The sequence below is a fragment of the Dipteris shenzhenensis genome, chromosome 12, assembly GCF_047967505.1.
Source record: "Dipteris shenzhenensis isolate YYH24624 ecotype China chromosome 12, Dip_SZ_1.0, whole genome shotgun sequence".
Classification (NCBI taxonomy): domain Eukaryota; kingdom Viridiplantae; phylum Streptophyta; class Polypodiopsida; order Gleicheniales; family Dipteridaceae; genus Dipteris; species Dipteris shenzhenensis.
Window position 1 is genome coordinate 28,958,098 of NC_141607.1, and position 27,545 is coordinate 28,985,642.

The 27,545-nt window shown below is 42.4% G+C and overlaps 1 protein-coding gene across 3 annotated transcripts in view; it reads left to right on the forward strand.

Moving 5' to 3' along the window:
• The first annotated feature begins 6,227 nt into the window (after window positions 1-6,227).
• The window catches only part of LOC147896067 (epoxide hydrolase 3-like), a 106,466-nt gene continuing 85,148 nt past the window's right edge, over window positions 6,228-27,545 (forward strand). For 2 of the 3 annotated variants that reach the window (XM_087383099.1, XM_087383097.1), the window contains exons 1-2: window positions 6,228-6,398; window positions 6,665-6,766. In XM_087383099.1, the coding sequence (XP_087239225.1) occupies window positions 6,251-6,398; window positions 6,665-6,766 (250 nt within the window). In that variant the 5' untranslated portion in view covers window positions 6,228-6,250. Of the gene's footprint in view, window positions 6,399-6,452; window positions 6,554-6,664; window positions 6,767-27,545 lie in introns of those variants that run through there. The other variant, XM_087383098.1, reaches the window with a different exon arrangement.

The window sequence follows — 27,545 nt, forward strand, 5'->3', positions numbered from 1 at the left end:
TCCTCGCGCACTCATGTCTTCCCCTAGAGAGGCTTTTGACCAGTGGATTTCATCCATTGATTCCCATTCCTCTACAGATCAAGAGGCTAAAAGATTACATCCAACCATTTTTGAGTGGTTATGAGCCTCAGTAAGCAAGATGAAATTTGTACAACTCAGTATTGCCGCCAACCCAATGTGTTGCATTAAAATTTAAGATAGCCAATGGAGGAGATGATGGAGAGGCCGAAGACCATGCACATTTCTAGGACTCAAATTATGGCCCCTCCAACAAGTTGAGAGTACTCTGCTATGAAAATCCTGAGGCCTTCATCGACGTCTAGGGAGAGCCCATATAGCACAACCATAAAGAGGCCAGAGGTGAGCATGCCATCTAAGGTGGTGACATTCAAATATGAGGGGACTCGACCATGGGAACGAAGGGTGTCCACTAGTGCTAGCATTTCTACTCTAAGTGAGTGCAATGCAATCACCTTATATGAGAAGGTGGATAACATTGGGATCATAGTACATCGAGGGGTGGTAGTAGTCATGGTGAAGATGAGTGGGTGAGCAACAGATGATCAAGGGAGCAGATGAGTGACGAGATTTGGAGTAGTGAGCGTGGAGCAAAGTAGAGCAGAGGTGGAAAAGAGCTAGGGAAGGGTTTGTGGAGAAAAGTAGCAGAGTAGGGGGCGGATGAGAGAAACATAGTGATCTTATATATTATAATACGGGTTGGTAATTTTAGAGGCATTGGCATTTGTATCAATGGACAGATTGCACTTTACTTGCACTTCCCATGTCTCCATTGTAAAGTATTAATGGCTCTTTTTTGGCATTTGTGTACACTTTGAACCTTGTAAAACCTTTCAAGCTATTTCTGGCATCTATTACCACATCAAGGCTTGTAATAGATTGAATTATATTGTAGTTCTATCTTCACTAGCACTACAAATTGTGGTTCGTACAAAAAATATTTTTTAAAGGAGCTTTTAATACTTTTTTTGCATCATGACTACCACTAACAACCTCGATGTGAAGGCATCTGCTAAGGTAGACAACTCCAGCTATAGTACATGGAACTATCAAATAGAGACCATGCTTGTACTTCAAGACAAGTGGGAGTATGTAGATGGGTCTATAACTACACCACCTAACAACCCCACATCAAATCTTGTCATTGCCCTTGCACAGGCAGAATGGGACAAGAAAGACAAGTATGCATATCATGCTTGGACAACTCAACATGGTCAAGACATCAAAAGAAGCATGGGATTTGTTCTTAGCCATTTATGGTTCCAAGAACACTTCCAAAGTTTTTGATATCAAAAACCTAATTATCAGAGTTTTTGTAATAGCAATGAATCTAGCCATACTTATGTACTCAAGGTTAAGGATTACAACAGTCAACTTGCAACAATAGGAGAGACTATGAAGCCCATATAGATGGTTCAATCTCAATGGACTATGTGAGGAATATTAGAACCTAGTCCAAAGTATTGCCTTTAAAGTCAAGCTCCAACACTTAAAGAGATAGAATCGAACTACTCTGATTGAGCTGGTTTCTGATTGTTAGAGTTATGAAATTGTTCTTGGACTCACGAAGAGTCAAAAGCATATCCAATGCTTTCATTGATCTCGTGACCGTGTTCAATTGTCCAAGCATGACATCCTGCACATTCTTCTTGATCTAATGATGTGCATACTTGTCTCTCTTGTCCCATCCTACTTGTGCTCAAACAATGGCTAGAACTACTATAGGGCCATTAGAGGTCTAGGTACATAACCATTTACATAGTCTCACTTGTCTTGAAGTACAAGTATGGTCTCTATTCGATACTTCCATACACCATAATTAGAGTTGTCTAGGTTAACAGATGCCTCTAGATTGAGGTTGCTAGTTGTACACATGATGCAAAAAATGTACTCAAAGTTCCTCTAAAAAGACTTGTGTATTGACTACAATATGAAAGTTGGTAAAGATAAAACTGCAATATATCTAATTGTTACGAGTCTTACTATGGGTAAGCAAAACCCGCCAAACTGAATCGAGTGCTATCTGTGCCCATTAGTGTAGAAAGTCATTTGAGCATGATGTAAGTCCACCTCATCGAACTCTAGATGCCCACTACAAGACTAACATTACATGATTTATCCATTGCAAATGCACAGTGAAGAGTCTCCTCCTACAAGCTACACAAATGCAAAATCATAAGTGCTAATTGCAAAGAGAGAGAGAGAGAGAGAGAGAGAGAGAGAAAGAGACCGACAGTCTATTTCTTTCTTACTCTCTCACTCTATCTCTTACTCCTACTCTCACTGTCTCTTACTCTCTCACTCTCTCTCTCTTTTACTGACTCTATCACTCTCTCTCTTATTCATCCTCTCCCCCCCCCCTCTCTCTCTCTCTCTCTCTCTTTCACAAACTCTATCACTCTCTCTCTTATTCATCCTCTCTCTCTCTCTCTCTCTCTCTCTCTCTCTCTCTCTCTCTCTCCTCTCTACTCTCTCTTATGTTCCTCTCTAACTCTTCCCTCTCTTACTCTCCTCTAACTAACTCTAACCTCTCTATATCTCATCCCTTATCCTCTCTAATCTCTAACTCTCCACTCTTAACTTGTTGCAGCTCTAACACTCGCCTAAAGCTACTACTCTACTCTCTGCTAATGCCCTTTTTCCTACAAGAGCTCACACTCTACCATTGTTGTTGCTCTCACCCCGAGCTCTCTATCTTTATCTCATCCTCTCTCCCTCTATCTCATCCTCTCCATCCTCATAAGCCTTTCCTCTGGCTCTTCCTAACCTCATCAAGAGTCACAATGTCTTCTCCCTAGCAGCCACCACTGACTACAGCCTTGAAGCCCCCATGCCGGTGTGAAGATAGTAGTTTTATTAAAATTTTCATCTCTTTGCCTTTGTTAGAGGCTCAATTCATCAACTGGTTATACACGCATAGGCAGAAAGAACTATTAATTTTTTTAACTTGGAACAGCCCATGTCGGCACGTCCTATTCTAAGTTTGAAATTTTGAAAGTTCTTTGTGCCTATGGAGTGTACCTTTGTCCAAATTAAACCTCTAGCATATAAAACCAAATGAATCTAGAACATGCCTCACATCGGCACGGCTTGTTCTAGCATTAAAATTTTCATTTGGTTTTCTATGCTTGTTGCTATGCTTGAAGACTAAAAAAGACTTCATCAACACTATTACATGCACTTCAAAATGCAAATTTTTTCAAAGGCCCCCCTTTGAAAAGGCATGCCTAATTGGGCTATCCTACTAATTGCACCGTTGAAAAACAATAGCCTAAAATGGGCAATCAAGCTCTAAAATTGGTATAGCCATAGCTTCATAAAATGCTTATTTTTATGTAAGTAACCTTACTAAATGTTGAGACAAAGACAATAGATGTGTTAATCCTATCTTTCCATTCGATCTAATATGCTACATGACCTCATTTGGATTTTCCAATTAAAAGATATAGGCTATCAAAGTTTTATGCTAGAACAGGCCGCACTGACAGCGTTGCATCTTCTAGAATTAAAAAATTCATTTTTAATGATCTGCTGGAAGACTAAGATGCACTCACAAAAGGCACTTGGAAAGGCATCTTTTTTAACCTAGAACAAGCCGTGTTGACACAGCCGTTCTAGGTTAAAAATGTATGCCTTTCCAAGTGCCTTTTCTGAGCATCTCATGCTTCCTCCAACTTTCCAAAAGAGCCATAAAACTAATTTTTGTATGCTAGAACAGGCCGAGCCAGTGCAACCACTTGCAACTAGCTTATTAACCACCTCCATTTGCCAAATTTGATTGGTTGCATCTCTTATAGCAAGAGCTTCATGTGTGATTAATGCAATATGTGGCCAACATTTTAGGAAGTATACATTGAAAGTCAGTGACAACTCCAATATTTACTCTCATTATACTTGCACTATAAATAGCGATAACTATCATTCTCTTTATGTCAAGCTGCACCTTCCCAAGGAAATTTGCCACTACTTGAAACATAACCTCAATGTCACTGCTAGTGAGGAACAATAGATGTGCAAATTTTGTAACCTAGTTATTATCTTTCAAATATGTGACATAAAGAATTAGATGTTTCTCCAATTATGATCTGTGCTTTCATTGATCCTAATTGAAAAAAATGGACTAGATGGCATTTTTGTAACCACTTGCTCTCTAGAATAATTCCTAAGTGCCGTCAGAAACTCTCTAGGCATTTACACGAGAAGCATAATTATTAGCCAAAGGCATGTTTGGCATCCCATGTAACAATGATACACTAAGTATGGATACCTTTCTAGTGGAATATAAAGTAAGAACCGAAATAAACACTTCATTAATGTTATGATTTGCTTCTTTGCCTTTTCATGCAATGCATCAATTCCTTATTTGAAGGGACTACTTTCTTGAGCTTGCAAATCTTGATAGTGTCTCTCAATATTCTTATTTTGTTCTAATTTGAAATGTGTTGTTAATATATTTGCATTGCGTCCCTTCCTTAGCAAATACATTTTCTTTTTAAAACATGGTACAATGCTCACATTTAGCTAATATTTCTCTTCTACATCCTCTTTATATGCCTAAGAAAATTGTAAGTGCGATTGACTTCTATACTTGCGGGATACAATTCTCTCTCTCTCTCTCTCTCTCTCTCTCTCTCTCTCTCTCTCTCTCTCTCTCTCTCTCTCTCTCTCTCTCTCTCTCTCTCTCTCTCTCTCTCTCATCTTCAATGTCACCATCAAATTTTGCTAGCTCATACATCATTCAAGGGAGTTGGCACTTGCATGATTGTTTTCAAAGCTTGATAACTTGCAAAAACACACATGACCTAAGGCCAGATACACACCAAAACTAGCCAAAGAAGGGTGGCGATGTGGCCTAATCAAAGTTTTTAAAGCCTTGGTTGTTGGCAAAACCTTCTACATATTGCCAAACCTCTTTCCATTTCTTATATTGAGGTGTGCCCAGCTGGCTGGTGATGAAGATAACTAATTTCTAGGGGGCCCACAATTGCCTTCCCAAACTTAGGCACCCACTTAACAACCAATCGAATTCAAGTAAGAGTTTTAGTCTACCATTCAAAGTTGTCAACAATGCATTGAATATTGCCTTTTTAAATTGGGCGGTGCATAAACACCTTACCCATCGAAGACCGCCACATCTTCTCCTTACATTGGGCACATTGGGGGAGATTGGGTGGTGTGTATCCCACCTAAGGCACAAGAGCAAAAAGTGTGCAAATGTAAACTGCCATCGTGACTCGTATTCACAAATGCTACATTCATCACACTACATGCAAACACAACTCTTAACTCCTCGATAAGGACAAACACAATGCTAGGCAAATCCAAGGAAGAAGCACCTTGCAACTTGGTATGAGCTAGCTCTTTACAAATGTGAGTTTTAACACAAGATTGATCGAAATCTAAATGTTGCACATAAATTGTTGTTTGCTAGTAGTGAGTAGGTTCCCTTGCACCGAGTATCCATAATAGATTGGATATTTCGAGCCTATCATCTGGTCCCCATGCAAGAGTTTGGCAAACTGGCCCTACAATTTAGGGGCGATAACTACTACAGAACTCAACTCGTTCGAGGTGGGCAAGGTAGCTAGAGGTTTGGACTAGGTGGGTTGTTTGCCAAAAACTGTTTGCCATTCATTGCAGCGAGGTCTTTGCAATCGCCAATCCAAGCTCGGTTGACCAACTTCCATGGGGACTCTCACATACTAAAATGCACGATGGGAGTCCTCACAAATGTGGACTGACGAAGATTGTAGTTAGTGTGCCTCAATGCCACCATTAAGGGCCTGTTCCGATGCACACGAGGTGCGGTGCTGGTGTGAGCATTCAAGTTGGAGGGGTGGCCTATTGCCCACTCGATATTTGGGCCACACGCACAGAGTGCCGATCCACGTGCAAAGTGCAGAGATGGGTGCTTGAGCATGTTAACATGTGGGTAGAGAAGAGCAGAGCCAAGGGGGCTCAGAGCAGAGCAACATGGACACGTGGCGGGCAGGGTAAGAGCAGAGCAGAGTGGACAAGTGGCTGGCAGAGAAGATGGACACTAAGCGCAAGATAGTTGGGTGAGGAGTACAAGCACATGTGTGCTGACTCCACACTGGGCACCCACGTGTTCAAACCGATCCCTGTGGCTCGATCTGGTGCTCACACCGTGGAGCGTGTGAACCGGCAAGGTGGCACAGAGTGCATCGGGATGCACGCGTGGGAATGCTGCCTCGAGACAATCGTTGCCTCGATGCCAACAAGTGGCGTTTGCGAGCATTTTTTAACCATGCACGTTGCTGGCGATCATTTCAAAGGGCCAATCAGCGACAGCATCCCTTACATGGGAAGCAGCTCTACTACGTCGATGCTCTTTGTCTTGTTTGCAACAGAGTATGCACGTTGCTGGCGATCATTTCAAAGGGCCAATCAGCGACAGCATCCCTTACGTGGGAAGCAGCTCTACTACGTCGATGCTCTTTGTCTTGTTTCAACAGAGTAGAAGGCTATCCTCCCTCATTCGCTCATCGTACCCTGGACTGTTTTCGTCTTAGGAGTGAGATTTTTTACTGCTTGAATCTACGTACGCTTCGCTTTCTCGCCACTTCACGTAGATCGCGGTCTTATTACTAATATCTCAAGCAATTATGTTTGGCAATTGCTGCAGGTAGCATTTCCGCACACGAGATGAGCGTAAAAGACGCTGGAATTTGCCATAGATTCATAAAGACAAATGGCATCACCCTGCATATTGCGGAGCAAGGCGAGGGTACTATTCTTCCTGTTTTCCGACTTGTCTTGCTTAATCACTCATTTCTGCAAAAGGATAGTTCATTTGTCTCCTGTCTTGAAGATAGAATTCACACGCGCAACAATTCACGCTTCAATTGATATGAGCGCATCCAATGTTGAAAGATAAGTTCAACTACGAAACAAAATGTGTTAAGACTTTAAAAATGTAATAGGTATATTTCCAAGTTGTAGCGTTACTTCCCATTTCTCATATCCTGTCTAGCTGACAACATCACTCTGATTCTACGTTGGTTTAATGTTTGTCTAGTCTCTGATGAAACACCATATTAAGTGCATGTGAAGCGCTCGCCGGAGCTTATTAGTGTTTCGGAAGCTATTAACTCAATAATACTTTTATCTACATATATACCTGGTACGCAACGACAGTTCAAACTTTATGGTTTAGAGCAGAGAGACAATCTTTGCTCGGTTTTTCCTGAAGGACCTCACATGAATACAAAGCACGTTCTTGTCATTGGAATACTAACCTAATCTAACCCAGACTTGGTTAGTGCCTCGTCAGGTCAATCTCCAAGGAAGGCGAACATTTCGTTTCAAATGGATGCATGCTCCATGTATTTTAGTTAAAGCATAAAACTTCTACTTGCGTTCATCCTGTAATGTCTTTCACGCTTTCATAATCTAAAAGGTGTTTTCTTTCTTATGGTCTCCTTCTCATGTTCAAACATAAACTTGTCATAGGTGCAAACGTCCCTAAGGAGCAAGGCCTGACCTGCCACCCACACCCACATTGTCCTGTAATGAGGGAACTAATGTTCTATTATCACTTGGTGTGTAGATATTGGTGCATTTCCATGACGTTTGAATTAGACCGAGTGACTACAGGTGTCACAAAACACATCTCCACTTGCTTAGTAAATTCATTTATTGCAAATCTTTATTTTTTGAAAATTCAAGTTCTTATGTTGGCCAAAAGAATGCATATGTTTTCCTATTGTTCATTTAGGTACTAGTTGGCTAGGGGTCTAGCATTTGTGGGTGGACTTCCATTGAAGGGGTCACAAGCAATCCTGTCCCACAAGTTTAGACGTATCTCTTTATGAGAAGCGTAAAGACCACAGCCCACCCGAGTACCCAAATATGGGACCAATCATATGCATAGAAATCAATCTTTGATTCTATATGCTGCTAGCCTAGCAAAATTAAAGGTTGTTGTAGAGTTGCTGGTAGCAAGGAGGTCCTTTAAGATCTCCAAGTAGAGCTGGGAGGCCCTTGGGAGCCTAATACCCGGTTGGAGAGGCTCACATGGCAGCACCCTCGAAACTCACTGCTCCTGCATTTGGCTATTGGCAACCCTCTCAATGGGATTTTCCGTTGGGCAATATTGAAGGCAAGGTCAAAGGTTGCCTTATTGTTACTCAAATGTTTTTGGATTGGAAACATATTCTCTCACATCTGGCTTGGCATGGTCGAGATTCCTTCTAGGATAATTCTTTGCGAGCGGAGAACATCCATTGGTCCGAGGTTTTTTCTCAACCGTTGGCTTGACACGAGCTTAAATGCTCGTATTTTTTTAATTCAAAAGGAAATTCCTCTGTGGCAAATGTCATTCATGATGATGGCACTTTTATCTTTCCCTTTGGCTGCTCAAAAATATAGTTTAGGAATGCATTATCATCCTGTATGGCAAATCATTACTCGGATGCTTCAACCATTTCAGCTAGTAGCCCCTTTGGAACTTCAAGAGACAGGCTTCGGGATTAGACTCTTCTTCCTGTACACTCGTCCATTCATCCTTTAAAGATGTCTCATATAACAATCTGTTGGGGGTTGTTCCATCTGGACAACTTTTATCATGCAGACATATTGCTCCGGCTATTTGTCATAGGTGTTTAACTCCAAGAGAATCTGTATCTCATATTTTTTGGCACTGCCCCGAGACACGAAGCTTCTTGGGCATCCTTCGACAGAGATAGAGATTGAGATTTTCTCAGACAACTTTTGGCAAGATTTTTTGGTTGTTTGGGATCTATCGTCTACGGCCGGATTTTGAGTTGTTCTTTTCTTGGGTTCACTACTGGGCACATTGGACTCTCTAGACTCTCTGGAAAGATAGAAATCATAGTCTTTGGTGATCTAGCTCTTTGTACTTTTGTTTTCTTGTTTTCTTCCATCGTTCTTTGTAGCAATCGCTCTTCAATTGTCTGCAAACTCACTACATAGATTATGATGTATATTTGTCCTACATGGAGATTTTCTCTTGATGTAATCTTTTGGCTTACCGGTTTTTCTAGGGGGATGAATGCACTGTGGTAGAGAGAATGCTACTTGAGATTCACAATGAAAAGGTGATACCCTTTCATTAATGTCCCTTGAGATCACTCAAGTTCCATCTTCCCATTTACACCTACCCTTAGCCTATGACCCATCTACCATTCAATGCACCTTAATGGACCCTTCCCTTCCTATTCCCCCTAGGACCTAGACACGTGTGTGCACATTTTTATTAATAGAATATGTATCACATGTCCAAATTCGATGCCGTCTGAAGCAGCCTGCTCCAGCTCAACTAGTCCTATCTACTCAGATGATCCACCACCATAACAAATCAGTTGGTGTCCATCATAAATACATATACAGGTTACACCATTGGCGTATAATATATAATAATGTTTTAATGTCTACTAATCACAGATTAGTGATTTCTCTTGTCATGACACTCCCTCCTACTTGAATGGGCAAAAGTCCTCTTCTGGATCCTCTCTTGTCTCTTTCTCTTACGTACGCTTTTCTCTTTACTTCTGCATTTGCATCTCCTCTTCATAATCTGCAAATAATCTTCTCTTGGTAGTACACTCTCTCTTCTGAATCAGAACTTAAATCCCATCTTCAAGTTATGATTCCTCTTGATGCTGAATATTCAAAATGCAGAAGTACCACTGCAGTGCCTTTTCAGTATCTCTTCATGCTCAGAATCCTCTTCTAAATACTTAGCTGCTGAAATCTCTTTACAATAACCTACTTACAATAAGCTGAAACACATTCTCAACAAACTGGTCAGTATTAAAACGACCCTCTCACCCATATGTTTCATTGAACTAGGTAGACCTTGGCTATGGATGATTTTGCAATGGAGAGCTACTTAGTCTATAGAAACTATGGACCTTCAATCTCTTTCTCCAACTCTTCTATTTCAGCCCTATTTATCCTATCAAACACTCTACATGGAGGAGAAAAATATTTATTCTTTGTCCATACTCTACAATGAATATGCCTACTCTCTAATCAATTCACACATCCATACATCAGTGTTGGCTAAATGGGTAGCATTTACTCTCGGTTCTATGTTCATCGTAGAGTCCTAGAATGAGGAGGTAGAAGCCTCACCCTCCTGCTTGGATGCTTTGCCTTTTCCTTTTACAGAATTTGTTTTGGCAATTTTGGCTAATAGAGTAGGACATTTATGCCATGGATGCCCTGGCTTATGTTTCTTACATCCGAAACATTTACCCTCCTTAATTAGCTTTTTCTTCTCATTGTCAATCATGGAAGGAAATGGTATCCATCCAGGACGTGATTGGCTGTTAACATTTTGTACAATAGCTTTCTCCTTTCCTTTGTTGAAGGGTTTACGAGGATTCAATTTTCTCTCAGCAATCTCAGCCAATTTAGTGAGGTCTTTCAAGGTGGTTGGGTTGAACATTTCAACCTCATTCCTCACTTTCGGGGTTAGGCTTGCTAAATACTTCTTCCTTCTATCATCCTCGCTCTTCTCAGGTAACTCTAAAGAGAGTTTTTAGAACCTACCTCTAAATTTAGCATTACTCTCATTTTCGAATTACCTAAACCTTTCCCAGTGGAAGGTCAATTCTTCTTCATGTCTCAGAGGCACGAAAGTGGCCTTAAGCTACTCTACAAATTTGAACCATTGTAGAATAGGCTCTTTTTCCATTTGTGATAAAGACCACCACATCAAAGCATCCTTCTGTAGATGTAGTGTGGCAAGAGCAAGCTTCTCGTGGTCGGTCTTATTTTGATGGGCAAAACATAGCTCAAAATGGCAAATCCAATTGAGGATTCTATCTGCCTCTCTTGCTCCATCATACTTTGGGAACTCTATTCTCTCTCAGGGTTGGAATTTAGCTCTCCTTGAGGGGGTACTTAAAATGTCATCCCCAAAATCCAGCACTCTCTTAGTTCCTAATTTTGTCAAATCGACTGTTCAATCATATGGCTAAGCTGAGAAACCAGCTTATCAACGGGAGACTCCTCTCTCCCTCTTGCACTTGGATTATAATCCATGTGTACGGGATTTTGAGTTAAAGGCGTAAACTCAGCGCCTTGCTCTTGGATGAACTCGTTTCTCCCTTCATTTCTAAAGGAAAAACTCCCTATCAAGAGATTCTTAAAGAAGAGATGAAGGTAATTCTATATGTGGGTTATCATACTCAATATGTGTAAAACTCTCATCTACATCATCCTCTTCAGGAGAATGTGTTGGTGTTCTCTCCCTATCTCCTTTTGGTAGTGGAGGAAAATGGACAAGTTCATTATTAAATATCCCTTCCCCTTCCATTCTTTCCTTTTAGTAATACAAGAGAGAAAATGACTTGCTGTAATTTTAAGAAAGGTTTTATTTTACAGCAAAAGTCAACTATTGTAGAGTTGGTGGTACTTATTCGACTCCCGCTTCGTTTGTGTTGAGAAAACACTTGAAATGACCTCTTCTTCCTTCTCTTTTAAGCTTTTCTTCTTGTTTTTCTGCTGTAAACTGGTGCGCTCCACTTGGACTACTTATTTTGAGTGGATTGGAGCTCTAGATACCGTTATAGGGGGTACTTGATGGGTGGATCACCCCCTTAAAATCTTGTTCCAATCCGACTTTCCGTTAGGGAGAACAGGGGGGGTCTCTTTTCCCCACGATTTAAGGGTTTCAAGGGTCTATTTGCACGGAGGGGGAGTCACCCCATTAGGACACCCCATTCCCCGTTCAAAGACCAAAAAATTCAGAGAAACCCCTTGCCTCGGAGCCTTCGAAATGCATGGTTTGCTCCAAAACTCACGCCTCTCCTTCTAGGCTTGCCCTTTGCAGCCAAGTTCCTTCTAGCCTGTTGCAGCGACTTTCAGTTCGTGCATGCGCCAACCAAGGAATTGTTCGTGCAGGAATCTACGGGCCACCGTTCGGTGCCCCGATCCTTTCCTTTCACCTGGCTCTTAGCTCGCACATAGCCTTCCCGCGTAGCACTCCACTCTTCTTGTGCCTTCCTTCTGTGGCTCTCTTCCACGCAGTCTTCTTGTGCCCTCTCGCCTCTGTCCCACGTAGTCTCTTGCTGTCCCGGTGGTGGATTGTCGAAGCTTTGATACCAAATGTGAAGAACCAGCCTTCTCAAGAATGCAAATGTGTGCAATGCATGCAGAATTTGAATGCCGATTGGCCCTCCAATGGGGAAGAGCGCCCTCGTGAGAGTACTTGTTTCTAATTCGACCTACATGCAAGGTGGGAGAGAGATGGCGGATAAATGCAATGTGGTAGAGAGAATGCTACATGAGATTCACAATGAAAAGGTGATACCCTTTCATTAATGTCCCTTGATATCACTCAAGTTCCATCTTTCCATTTACACCTACCCTTAGCCTATGACCCATGCATCTACCATTCAATGCACCTTAATGCACCCTTCCCTTCCTATTTCCCCTAGGACCTAGACACGTGTGTGCACATTTTTATTAATAGAATAAGTATCACATGTCTAAATTCGATGCCGTCTGAAGCAGTGGCTCCAGCTCGACTAGTCCTATGTACTCAGATGATCCACCATCGGTCGGTGTCCAATACATATACACGTTACACCATTGGCGTATAATATACAATAATGTTTTAATGTCTACTAATCACAGATTAGTGATTTCTCTTGTCATGACAGCTAACCCGAAAAAGGGCAGCACAATTACATCATGAGAAAATCTCACTATATGATAAGTACATCTCATTAGTCAATATAGTGCGATTGCAAGCAATTAAACAAGGATTGCTGCAAAGAGTTTCGAAAAAAGATAACTTGGAGAAAGCTGGATCACCAAAGACTTTATGATTATGATCCTTCCATAGAGTCCATAGTGCCCAATAGCAAACCCAAAGAAAACACACACATACACGCACACTCCTCTCTCTCTCTCTCTCTCTCTCTCTCCCTCTCTCTCTCTCTCTCTCTCTCTCTCTCAGACATTGGGTCCTCTCCTTCTTGTGAAATTTTTTATTTTAAAAACTTGTGAAGGAGATGGATTCTCATAAACATTTGCCTTGAAATGTGAGTGTAGTCGCTGGGAGGAAGTAGCATTTCATAAGGGAGGGTACAAGATTTCATAGGGAGATGTGCAATTGTAGGACTGAGTGGGGAACAAGCTTGTAGGAGAGTTGTTGCAAAAGGTGCTGCTATAAAAGGAGCAGAAAGTTGCAGAGGCTATATGAGAGGTTTGGCTAGGAGGTGATCATTCCAAGAGGCCCCATGATAGGCCGTCTGAAGAGGAAAGATGTCTTAAAAGATGGTACTGCTTAAACATCAATATACATGTTGAGCTGTGAACTAGGTTACTTGATTATTTCAAGCAAGAATGTCTGTTGTCCCATTTCAGCATTGATGGCTGGCTCCCTTGGATTTTGGTGGGCTATATGGGGGCTGGAGCTCCTTCAGTGACAAGTGGTGCCATGGTTTATGCATGGCCCTCCACATGTCCCCACAGGCTGCCATGTGCCTTGTGCCACACTCATGGGCTGCCATTTGTCCCATGCCATAGGTCATGGCTGTCACATCAGCATGCCACGCTAGGCTACCACATCAACATGCCACATGTCATAGTGAAATTGTGGGCATTCAAACCACTCTTTATTTTCATGACTAAAAATTCAGCTTGGGTGATCAATATTTCTTTGATTTTACTTCTATTTTAACCCTTAGGTTTTTGTTAGTTAGCTCTACTCAAAGGCTATTCTAGGGTTAGTGGTTGGCCTTCTCACATAACCTATGCGGCCTATCAATTTGTCGTTGTCTTATATCTCTCGACTCTTTCATGTTCATAGGTCCACACCCAAGGCTATTGCAAACATTCTCTTTAATTGTTGCTGTGTTGGTCTGCATTCTATGCGTTTGGTCCCATGTTTGGGTACTTAGGTGGGGTGTGGTCTTTTACGTTTCTCATAAAGAGATATGTCTCACTTGTGGGACACTGACAAGCAACCTTTCAATGAAGGTCCACCCTGAAATGCTAGGCCCTCGTCAACAAGTACCCAATTAAACAGTAGGAAACAATATGTATTACTTTGGCAAACATCCTAATTCAAAAGATAGGCAATAAATGAATTACCAAGCAAGTGGATATGTGTCCGTGAAGAGAAGTGACAGAAAGGGTAAAGCTGAAGAGCTGTTCTTTTTTATGATAGTAATGGTATTTCGGACCTGTACTTAGATAAAACACTCAAGTGAGGCAATTGGCCCACCAACTAATTTGTGTGCACCCTCGTGAAATTGTGTTAGGATATGATCTTTCTATCTTCCTTTACAATGAACCCCACTCTAGTTTGATCAGGGTTTAACGTGCATGTGCTGATTCAATGCTTATAAATAGTGTCCGAAGGTTCATTTAGGTTTGTTCTCTTGTAAATTGTCTCAATGTTGCAATAAAGACAATAATTATACCTAATGAAGTAACAGGTGGCATGCCATTGGAATGCTCTATTATTGTATTTGGGGTAGTAGTGAATGGGTGACAAAGTAGGAGATTGGAATGCATCACACATTCACCGTACACTTTAGGCATCAGCCGTGCAAGTCTGCATTGCCCTATTGAGGTTGCCACCACTCGAGGGGAGTTTTGGGTTGACCATAGAGAGTAGGGACTATGGAGGCTAGGATGTAATCTATGGTGGGGATGGTTTGTGTGACTTAACTCGGTGAATGAGTAGCCTACAGCTCAGGTTAGTCTCTCTCAGTAATTACATAGTCTTATTAAGATAAGACAAAGGCGGTTAGAGAGTGCTATTCTAGCTTTACACTCCCAAGATTGTCATTGCAGTACTAAAATGAGATTGTGGGCTACTTCTAAATTATCCTTTTTCTCAAGTGCCAACTCTGATAATTACTGAATTTGCCCTCCACATTTGGGTGGATGAAGAGGTATTAGGGCGAATGCCTCCTGGAACAAAATGACAACAAATGCATCTACATCAGGTTAATTTAAAGATTCCAGTTCTTTAAAAGATTAAAAATTTTAAAAATTAAAAGATCCCAGTTCTCTCATAAATAGAACAACAAGGTCATCTTCAGAGAGCTGCAGGGGAGGTGGCTCACAGCATCCATTAAGTGTATTGGCGATCAGAATTCAGAGGCGGGAAGGTAGAAATATGTTCATGGATTGAAACCCCTTTTTTCTGTCATTGGACTTGGACGGAAATCTGAAATTGACTTCACATGTCTGATTTTTCATCAGATTTCAGCGTACAAGGTCTCTACTAACCTCAATAGAGGTAATCTGTCTGTTTTTGAGTGGCTGTAAGGCCATACACTTGCCTCGCAAGTAGCTCCCATTTGGCTACCCTCTCCTAAAGTGCTAGACTGAGTTTACTCTACTCTTTTGGAGATTCGATAGTTGCATAAATTGATGCTTGTTTGTTTGGATTTCTGGATACGTGTGCATGAGTGATAGCACATGCTTATTAGCATGGTCCGATTGGGCATGGATGATGACGTGGGGATGTCATAGTAGTTTTTGCTATGTATGTTTGATAGCTTTGATGGTTTGTAACTATAAGTCCAACTTACAACGGATGATGAAAATGAAACGAAAATGAAAATGAAGGAGGACTAGAAACACCCGGGCAAGAACTGGAGGGACCTCCAATGGCTCCAATCATGTCCTGTCCTATCCTGTCCTACATCCACCATGAGTAGTCTAAGCTTGGCATGGGCCTGACTAGGGTCCCATCGGGAGCCCTGGAGTCTGTAGAACATATCAGAGATCCATTGCTGATATCCCCAGCTATACTTGTGGATGGTGTGTGGTAGCATGGCATCAAATTGCTGCAACAATATAGAACGTCAAATGGGGCAGGCTCATAGGGCTTGCATGTAGCATAGTTACACTGAAACGTGTTTTAGGGTCCAGCCTGCCCCAAAATACCGTTTCAGAATCTGAAACGTTGGTTCAGGTCTGAAACTTTTCAGACTTTTGAAACGGTGTCTGAAATGTTTCAGCCTGGTATGAAACGTTTCAGCCTGGTCTGAAACGGACTGTTTTAACAACCGCTGCTTCCTTTTGCTGTTTCTACCTGCCTTTCGGCCTCCACTTCTAGCCTTGCACTCCCTCCACTCCTTCAGCGTCATATTCTTGCGCTCCCCAGCCCTCCTAGCCCCATTCAGTCCTTTGAAGTCATTTCACTCCTCTGCAGGATCTCCATCATCATCCACTACCCTTCTGCCCTCCTTCAAGCTCAGCCTCCACTCCTTCAGCCCTCCTTCAGCCCCCTCTTTCATCCCTCTCTTTCAGGGATCAGCCCTCGCTTCCGTCTTATGTTTATGCATTATGTCTCTTTCAGGTATGTATTATGCACTATATTATAAGTTATAGGTAGGCTGTAGGCTATAGCATTCTAAATGTGTATGTGCTCAGCTCAAAACCCCCTTTTCTAAAACCCCCTTGATGACATGGCATTTCCCCGTTTCATCCCTCCCAAAAATACTCAAACATTTCTGTTTCCGTTTCCACTAACTATGGCATGTAGTCCCCTCTTGGCTTGGTGTACGTGAAATCCTTGTCTCAATCTCGACATCTCCCTATCGCATCTTCTCCTATCAAGAAGAGTTATGTAATCTACTGTTGGTGAGGTGCATGATCCATTGTATGTCTCATGAATCTAGACCTAAATCGGGTGACTTCATGTACAAAGAGCGCAACGTATCTCTAATGCGGTAGTCAATGACTCTGTTTATGTCTGGTGAGAGCCTCTAATCTTATAGTATCTAGGGCACTGTATCAAAACATGCTCCTCTGTCTCTATTTCGTTTGTATCACAAACATTGCAGAGTCACAGATCTATATGATGTTGTGTGACCACAATCTTGGCAATTTGGGATGAGGGCTTCAGTTGTCCCATGGTGATCAATACTGCTTGTGAGAGATGGATCCATAAGTATCCTGGGGAGGAAGTGCTCTCTATAGAAGGCCCTCTGGCTCGCATGTGGATGCAAAAGGGATATCCATGTCCTAGGGAAGTATACTTGCTATCAATCATCTCATATGATCTGATGGATCTTTTGCTGAGTTAGATGTAGACAAGGGGCATGTAGTAAGTATTGGTATGGTGGTAAATGATCAATAGACATACCCTACTATTGAAACCATCTGCATACTTGTGCATACCAGCATTTGCTCATCTCACTCGGCTACAAGGTCCATAGATGATGAGAGTGAAGGTGCATGGTGGAGAGGGAGAGAGAGAGAGGGTAGACTAAGGAGAGAGATAATGATACTCAAAGAGAGACATAATGAAATGGAAATGAAATAGCATGAGCAATGAACAAAATGAAAGTACTCACATGTAGACCAAAGAGCTTGTAGGCTTGGTACTTGATTAATTTGACACTACACAAGTACAGCCTTATATAGAGCACACACATACATATGAACACCAATTCATATTGGATAACTCCCAATGTGACATGTGGCATCCATAGGACACACTAGACTAGAACTCACACTAGAACACACCAAACTGACTCATGTTGACTCCATTTCCTAACACCCCCCCTATGGAGGAAAGGTGAGTGACTACTGGAATGGAACCAAGAACATGACAATGACGGTCATCGAACTGACGGTCTAGAACTAGACATGGCTCCCATGCTAACTCAGAGGCAAGTGAGCATGGCTTAGAGGCTAGTGAGTATGGTATAGACTCAGAGGCTCAACATGTATGGGTGCATGACCAACTCAGAGGTCTAGGAGACCAATGCACTAGCATCCTGGAACTCACATGCTAGGCCTGATAAATAGACCTATCAAAGCTCCAATACATGGCTCCCATAGTACATCCCTCTCCTAGCTCCAAGGACTAATGAGGGACATGGAGCCACACATGACAAATATAAAATCAACACTGTTGAAGAAGTGAAAGGAAAGCATGAAGCTGAACACGAAATGAGAATGCTTGCTTGCTTATGGAATGAAGAAAGGTGAGGTCCATATGTAGGCACCTCTACCATGAGCCACCAAGGTCCACAATCATCTCCTCAATCAGCTCCTAGAATCTCTCAATCATCCTATGTGGCATCTATAACCACCTAACAGTGCTTATGGACACCTAACTGTGCCTCTAGCACACACACATAGAACCCAAGGTGTGCCTGGGGCATACACCTTAGATATCCCATCAAACCCCCCCTCAAGGGAATGCCTCAGGCTATGTCAAGGATACATCTAGTCTCATAGTTTCTCATGCCATCTCATGGTGGTCAAGGATAAATCTATGGCTAGGATCTCATGCTAGCAAGGGTTCCCAAGGGTGTGAAGTAAACAAAGGGATACATAAGACCTTCCAATGGTTATCTCCCCTGCATGTACATGCACACAATGTCTGCAGGAGGTACCATGGAGCAAAACACATACACATGGCCTACATCATATGGTGACGAGAGGTGTTTACAAAGAACACAATAGTTTATTCCATTCATTTTGGAGGGCTATCCAGGCAGAGTACCTTGACTCAACATAAAAGAGAGATCTGGATCATATATGGAGATGGTTCAAAAAGCATAATCTCCATAGGAGGCCTCATCTTGTGGAGGCACATCAATTGAAAGTAAATTGGCAATTTCTGGCTTTGTAGTTGCTTCCTTTTTGGCCTTACAAAACTTTTCATGGTGATTGTTTTTGCCACAATATTTACAAGGATTGATCTTGAAGCAATCTTTTGAGAGGTGATTAGTCTTTCCACAATGTTTGCAAGGTGAAAACTTGCCCTTTTGAGTTTTTATGGCATAGGCTGTGTCATTGCCTCTCCGGAGTTCCATGTGCCTTTCTTCTTCTTGAAGAGCAGTAATAAGACCTTCAAGAGTAGGATTAGGAAGATTTTTCAATGTGGTAACAACATGATCATAAGTTTCAGGCATGCTTTTGAGCAATATTGCCATTGCATCATCTGTAGTGATCGGAGAGTTGATAGAAGCAAGTTGAGTCATGAGACTCCGCATGTGATTGACATGGGCAGCCAAGGGAGTGCCAGTAGCCATCTTCAATTCAAAGAAAGCAATCTTAAGTGACAATTTTGAGATGTGAGAGCTAGCACCAAAAATAATATCAAGCTTCTGCCAAGCTTCAGAAGGAGACTCCAAATCAGAAATGTGATGAATATAGTCATCTCCTAAGCCAAGAGCAATAATGCCATAGGCTTTCTCGTCTCTAGCAGGATCTCGTGCCGAGCGTGTAGGAGCTGAGGATTCTCCAGCATTAGAGTCTGTTGAAGAAGAAGTTGAAGCAGGTTTGACAAGCCCCCAAAGGTTTTCCCTCATCAATGCAAACTTAACTTTCATCTGCCATGTGTGAAAGCCTTTTACCATTGAACTTATCCATATTCAAGAAGGTAGCCATGAGAGGGCCTAACCCAAAATGGGTAGTGTCTACTCTCTTACAAGGCTAGAAAGAGTTGAAAAGCTTCAAAGTGCAAGCATGTAGTATAGCAAAGACTTGTAACCAAATTCCATACTACAAATCATAATGGAAATGATGCTTCAACTTGCATGCTTCATAGAGGTGGCTAAATGAAAGTATTCCACGCAAATCAAGGTATAGCAACCTAAAGGAAAGTTGTAGCCACAATTGTACTGATGCTATTCAACACTTTAAAACATCAAAAATGCTAAAGTAGCATCTAATGTAGCACCAAACTCACAACGTTGTAAAAACTGTCCAAAACAGAGGCCTGATCTTGGAGGGCTTAGTTCTCCTTCTTCAAAGCAAAGAAAACAAGGCTTTCTGGCTCAAATGAAAGCTCACATATGGGCAAATTTTTGGTGCAGAGGTCAGACGTAATGTCGCGCGGTGTTACTGGATGGAACATCGTCAAAGTCGACTGGTTTTTGGCTCTGTTCTCCTCGAATATATGGCCATTGCTGCTCAAACTTGAACACAAGAGATTCCAAAGTATGGAGAAGATTTCCCTAAAAGGAATTAGAAAGAGGTGGAGCAGAGAAGGAGAATACGTGACAGAGAGCTTCGACGGAATTCGGGAAATGGCGACCAGCAGCAACAATCATTCTTTAATTCTTTGCAGATGGAAGTTCGCCCATACGAAGGGTCTCTCCAGCCAGAAGGACTTGGAGAATGGTGAGACGATGAGGGAGAACAAGCTTTCACAAGTTTGGGGAAGAAATGGTGAAGATGAAGAAGAAGATGATGATGACATGGCATAAATGGGCTCAAGGAGGATCATAGTGCTCTGATACCATGTTGAAGAAGTGAAAGGAAAGCATGAAGCTGAACACGAAATGAGAATGCTTGCTTGCTTATGGAATGAAGAAAGGTGAGGTCCATATGTTGGCACCTCTACATGAGCCACCAAGCTCCACAATCATCTCCTCAATCAGCTCCTAGAATCTCTCAATCATCCTATGTGGCATCTACCACCACCTAACAGTGCTTATGGGCACCTAACTATGCCTCTAGCACACACACATAGAACCCAAGGTGTGCGTGGGGCATACACCTTGAGATATCCCATCAAACACATCATTTTAGGAGGACTATCCAAGGTTGAGAACCTTATTGACTCAACACACACATCATTTATTCCATTCATTTTTGGGAAACAACTCAGGGCAGAGTACCCAAATATTCCTAACCATTATCTATAATTTCATCAGATAGATCATGCAAAACAATAGATAAAGCTCGTCGGTCAAGTGGAGTAGATGGGGCGTAAAGATTCTCGAACTTGGCTTTGATTTCCGTGGCTGAAGCAGTGGGGTCAAAGTGACGAAGTAATTTGTTATCCCACCTTATACCAATACGAGCCAATGCTTTTTCCCTAGATGATACGACTTCTTCATGAGGACAAGGCTCCATGGTATGAAATCGATCTGAGGTAGTGAAGCGGTGGACTAGTAGCTCCCACAAGTAGATATCCCGCGGGCAGAAGTGACAGATGGAGCAGCAAATCGGGGGCACCAATCGAGGCAGTAGGCAGCTGCAAATAGTACTTCAATCGAGGGCAAAGGGCAGCTGCACATGATGCAGTAGATGGGCAGTCCGTACGGGAATTAGCAGCAAGTTTGGGCACGCATAATGATGCCAATGGTCGATGTAGCAGCAGCTCTCTTTAAGTAGGTCGTTTCTTTAAAAACAGGCTCCAAATGAGGTCGTTATAGGGAGACCAGTAGTAGAAACATCTCCACAACAGTAAGCAACTATTTCCTTCACAAAAATGCCACGAAAACAGTAAAAAACGACCTGTCTTTTTCCTCTACGAAGATGCCCACTAATGCCCACAAGAATGGTGACCGAGTTGCTCCTTTTTGGGCAGCAAACCAATCTCCATAGCTTTCAAAGGTGAGGCTAAGGTAGGAGAAGAGAACAAGATGGGGAGAAAGGAGTGGAAGGGAGCTCAATATGGAGGAGAGGATGGCTTCCATTTGTGGGCTTCCCTCATCCTCTAGATTGAGCATGGAGAAGGGCAAGGTAGGAAAGGAGGCTCTGATACCACATGAAGGTGCATGGTGGAGAGGGAGAGAGAGAGAGGGTAGGCTAGGGAGAGAGATAATGATACTCAAAGAGAGACATAATGAAATGGAAATGAAATAGCAAGGGCATTGAACAAAATGAAAGTATTCACATGTAGACCAAAGAGCTTGTAGGCTTGGTACTTGATTGATTTGACACTAGACAAGTACAGCTCTTATATAGAGCACACACACACATATGAACACCAATGCATATGGGATAGCTCCCAATGTGACACGTGGCATCTATAGGACACACTAGACTAAAAGTCACACTAGAACACACCAAAGTGACTCATCTTGACTCCATTTCCTAACAGAGAGGCCCTCTATGGTAGTCTTTGTTAACTTGTGTTGTCCACCCAAACTATTTGATTCAATCAAAAAAAGTAATAATATGAAATGAGGCATTTGTTGTGGAGAGGTCTCATTGGAATTTTTTTAGGAACAATGCCATGAGGGATACATCTTTCCCCCTAAATCATGCGCACTAGAATCATGACTTGTAACCTATGGAATCCGGTCCACTCATCTTCTCGGAGATCCATTGCCCCAAAAGCCCACACATATAGAGCTGTTGGTCGGACTATATAGTCAAAGAGGAGTGACTTTGTGCTAACATGTTGGAAGTATGCCTAGAACATTGTCACTTTAGCCCTTGTTAAAGAAGTGTGCCCTCTGATCAGCCATGCCCGTGCTGCTGGTTTCATGGTTGTGAAAATGCACCTTCAGGTCTTGGATTTCAAAAAAAGCCTACGAAATTGTCAAGTGCATATGTAGCCCCTTAGCGATTTCTGAGATCATCATGACAACACCGACATATAGCAAGATAGTATGAAATCTATCTCCGCCCTCCTCAGAGTGACGGAAGTCCACAAAAAAGTGGTATACTCTCTGCTTCCTTTGTCTAGCCTCCTCTATGTAAGCTTGAGGGTGAAGATGTGATTCAGTGTGGCAATCTCATCTGAGACTTGCATGGTCAATTGCTTGCATGCCCCATGCAAACATCATGTATTCTTCTTTGATATAGGTCATCTCTGTAGCCCATTATAAATAAACAACTCATGAGTGGTACAAATGTCGAGTAAATATCTCCCATACTACAAGATTGTGGCCCGAACATGTATGTCCTTTGGTCTTTGAACGAACTCTCCTTGTGTGGATGGTAAATTTTTGGCATCCTCTTGAAAGTCTAGGATCTCTGCCTATGTGAGTCCCAGCATTGAAGTAACCCGTGAGTAGGACCTCTCATTGTTGCATGTATCTTTGGATGTCTTCATCTAGTGCCAAGCAAAGTGAAAGCTGTCCCCTCCCAGTGCACATCTAGTTTCCCTAACGAAGGTTTTATTTCATGTAGTTCTAGATGTCTCATAGGCCTCTTTAGCCCTTTGTGTTGATCAGTGACCCACATGGATGGAGGGGTGCATCGGCTCGGTGGGCTGGCAGTTCTTCTCCACTCAAGCCTCCAAACACATATCACTATCACCAATATGGATTAGCACGCCATATGTGGATCAAACTCAACAAGATACCATCCATGGATATATAAATCACAGCTTGCTACTTTCCTCCACAACCATTAGACTATGATGTGTGGGGCCAAGAAACATAGTGATGCATTTTTATCGTTCCTCGCTAAGGGACCAAAATAAAGATACATAGAGCTTGCAAACCAACTCGCCCGCCCCCCCCTTCCCTCCCTTCCAGCCAAAACACACACACACACTCACACCCTCTGCCCCTTGTTATCTTACATATTCTCTTGCCACTAGACGGCTCCAAATCTTTATCTTCATAGATGGATAGTTGGTTCCATCCAACATTTCCACTTGACCAAAATTTGGAATTAGGCATGCAGCATGCCATGGTGAAAGGTAGCATGCAGCATGCCATGTGAGAGGTAGATAACTTGAAAAACCTTTCTTACCACTAAGTACATTGCTGTAAAAAGGACAAACGACACATGTGAATGATTTGAAGTCACCTTCCTCATTTCACGTAAAGGCTTGCTTATGTACTTGCCAGAGTAGATCACTAATGCTGCTCTTATGGGCTTTGGTACCATGTTAGTAATCAAGGCTAGCTGCTTAAGCGCAAACCTCGTAACGGAATGCTCTTGAAATTTCCAACACTCATATCACTCTTTCAGTGATGTGTGCACACATGAAATGAAGGCCAAAAGTTGGCCAAGTTATTGGGGTTAGGACTATTAGTACTGTGGGGTGTTTGCACGATAGAGAGGCCAAAAGAAGATAAGGTACATTTGCATGTATCTTTTGATCTTGCACGCGTTGGGAGCTGCCTTGTGCCCTCCCTAAGTAGATATACTAGATGGCTTCTCGCTATTCCATAGATCTATTTGTCACCTGTGGACATTTCATCCCAAACACTCAACGGTTGATCATATGGTTGCCATAAGGGCTGCAACAAAAGGAGCTAAGCATAAGTGTCTTCTGTTGCTTTGTGGATCTCAAGAAATCTATTGATGCAATTCCACGTAAGAAGCCGTGGGAAATACTGGAAAAGATTCAAGTCCCTCAAGAACTCAAAGAAGCCCCATACTGACTCTATTGGAGAGTTCTAATAGAGTTAGCACAATTGCTAGTAGATGGTTTGTGCTCCAAGGGGAAAGCTGTCACAAGCAGTGACACAAGGGTTAAGCAAGGCTTCCCCCTCTCACCAACTCTTTCAAGCCTCTTTATTGATGACTTGGAGGATTGGATGAGAAAACATAGCAAGGAGGATGTTCAGATAGTAGGATATGCTCTGCTAAAGAGCAAAGAGAACTTGCAAGCGCACATGGTTGCACTGAGAGAGTTCTACAAACCCTTAGGAATGCAGTTAATATAGGTAAGGCGATGATTGGGACACGTTATAAATAGGTTGATGTCAACTTTGAAGGCGAGCCTCTGGAAACTGTCAATACATTTAAATATCTAGGACTGGAATTCATGGACAACTACAAAATAGAACGGATGTGTGGAGAGGAGGATTCTCGGAGGATTGAAAGCTTTATATAGCCTCGAAAATAAATGCTAGAAGGCCCATCTGTGGAATTGGGAAATGACAGTTTCTATACACTATGCTTGTGCAAACAACAATCCTTTACAGATCCCCAGCTTGGGCACGTGGGCTCTCTAGGATCTACTGTGAAAGAACGTGAACTTTACATAAGCTTTCCTAATAGGGGAATTAGGGGTTAAGGCAGTGGGCATAGACCCCTACCTAATCCTACTAGCTGAAACATGTATGATACCTCTAGAAGGGGAAGCATTATGTCAATTCATAGCTTTACCTAACAAAGGTGAGAAGATAGGATACCATCAGGCAAAGGGCATACCCAAAAAGGGCCGCATCTGTACTTTATGCGACCACTAGGAGATCGAGTCAAAGGAGCACTTCTCTTTCAAATGCCCCATGTAATATGACATTAGAGGTCGCTATCATTGCCTCTACGGAGACAGTTTTAGATCCCTATCCAGCCTCCTCTCCTATCCAGATCAAAGATGCTTGTCAGATTTCATTTATGAGGCCATCTGACATAGAGAGTCTCTACTTTGGGCACGTAGGCGAGATCAAAGGTACACAACTAGATCCCTCGCAGAGCACGCAAAAGAGTTTTACCAACCAGATAGACTAGCAAGACTTATCCAAACAATAGACACGGGGACCTGAGCCAGAGAGATGACAAATTGAGGCACATATCACATTGGGAGACCTCCTCCACATTCAGTAGACCGAAGGCCTAACCCACAAGGGTGACAGTGGCACTTGTCCATCCTAGGGCCATTGCTAGGAGACATAGCGGACCACACATATTGATAGCCGCCAACATCCAATCATAGGTTTTATATCACCACAGTAGCCTCGCCCCCACTCTCAGGACTGATACCTCGCCTCAGAGAGAGATTTTCTACTATGAATTAGTGTCGTCGTGTTCATGATTATGGGTTTTCCGCTCTTTTTTTGTACTCTTCATGGGTGTTGATGCCCGCTTAGCAGCTCCACCCCTCAAATCATTGTATCAAGTTTCTTTTAGTCTCATAGAACCTTTGGTCTGCCGAAGACTTTTAATAAACTTTCTTCCTTCCTTTCTTTCTCTCTCTGTTGTGGAGCCGATGCAATGCATCTTGTTCACCGCACAGAATGTTGCATTGTGTAGTCTCCACAGCCGGAAAGCCCAGGACCATGAGGGGCTGCGGACTGAGTACTTTGCACATGGATAGGAGGTCCTGGCCTCGATCTTAGCACAGATGTTCAATCATGTTGTATGCCACAGCTTTCCCCCCTACTTGGAGTATTACTACCATCATGCCGATACACAAGGTAGGGGATCTTATGGACACGAGGAACTATCACACTGTCATGATTGGTCAAACATTGGCTAAGATATGAATCACTATTGGAGAGAGATATCAGCTCCTACATAGAGTCACAAGTAGAATGGGCTTTAGGATAGGCTGGATTTCGGAGGCAACATTCCTCTATTGACCATATAGTCACTCTATGGGGTGTCATCGAGGAGGCGAGATCAAGATCTCATAAAGTCTATGCTTGCTTTGTAGAATTTCGAAAGGCATTTGTCTTAGTCTCACGATCCCCCATGATTAGGCAATTGCAAAAGATGTAGATTCCAGGAGCTATGATCTAGGGGTGATGAGTTTATATGACTCAGTCAGAGGAAGAATACGTGCCCTTGAAGGCCTGCTAGATTGGATTGAGAGCATGATCAGAGTGAAGTAAAGTGGCCCCCTCTCACCGACACTCTTTGGGCTTTACATTGGTGAGATTAGGACCTCTATTGATTGCCCAGGATGCGAGGGATCATTGCTTGCTAATCTTATGATACATATACTGTTGTATGCAAATGACATAGTCCTCATATCCTCTTCAATAGACAAAATGCCTATAGAGATGCCTAGAGGCCCTAGAGATTTTTTGCACACACAGAGAGAGAGAGAGAGAGAGAGAGAGAGACTATCAATGTCCACTGGAGATCAAAAGGTCTATGGGACAGCAAGAAACCCTCTAGTACATATGCTTTAGGGAGGACACATGGCAGCTCCCAAGGAGTGCAAAAGCAACCCACATTATTTAAGAGTACCTACATAATAGTCTGAAAGAGTAAACAGCCATACATCAGTTTAAGACTAAGAGTCTTTGGTTTTGATTTGAACTCTCTAATTAGAGCTATGCCTTCACGGTAAACTGCCCATTTTCCAGCCTTTCTGGCAGCCCTGACTTTAGCTAATTCAGTTGCCTTATTCTTGAGCTGAGCTTGTGTAAGCTCCTCTGCTATCCATACGTTGGTACCCTTCAGCTTGTAAGATTGTCGAAGGAGCTTGATCCAAATATCTTTAGACTTCAAAGTAAGGGTTGCAAGACCTTTGTATTGCATAATAAAAGTTGGACTAGAGTCGTCATCATCCTGCTCATCATCATCCACCCATTCAATGTTGGGCAAGCTTGCTTTGATCTTTGTCAATATTTCACACACTGTGTCCTCCTCTTTGTATCAATCTTCTTGGAGTCCCCCTATTCTAATCTTCAGCGAATTATCACTTCTAGCTTCGTGCTCTTTAATCTCTACTTGAATATCGAACAAACTTGCTTTGGTGTCCACTTCCATAATAACTTCCTTTTTAGCTGTTTGTACTTCAATGTGAACAAGATCTTTGACTATAGAGACTAGCTGCAGGGTAGGGGGGGAATCCTTACAAGATTTTACAGCCTCGTCAATTACTGCCTATTTACCAGGCCCTTACAGAATGTGAAGTTGAGCCTTTACTTCTACTAGTTCCAATTGTAGCTCTCTCACTGCTTGTTGCAAATAAAAAATCTGATCTTGTTGCCCAAGGATGGGTCGTTTTGAGCCTTCTTGTTGGTAATTCTGTGCATAAGGAGAGGGTGTCATGGTTGCAATTGTGGAGTACCGAGTCCTGATGGAGGTTCAAGGAGTTGAGAGGGATTTGGAGGAGAGGGTAGGCTAGTCCATAATTTGTTGTTTGTTGAACCCCCTAGCTGAATGTA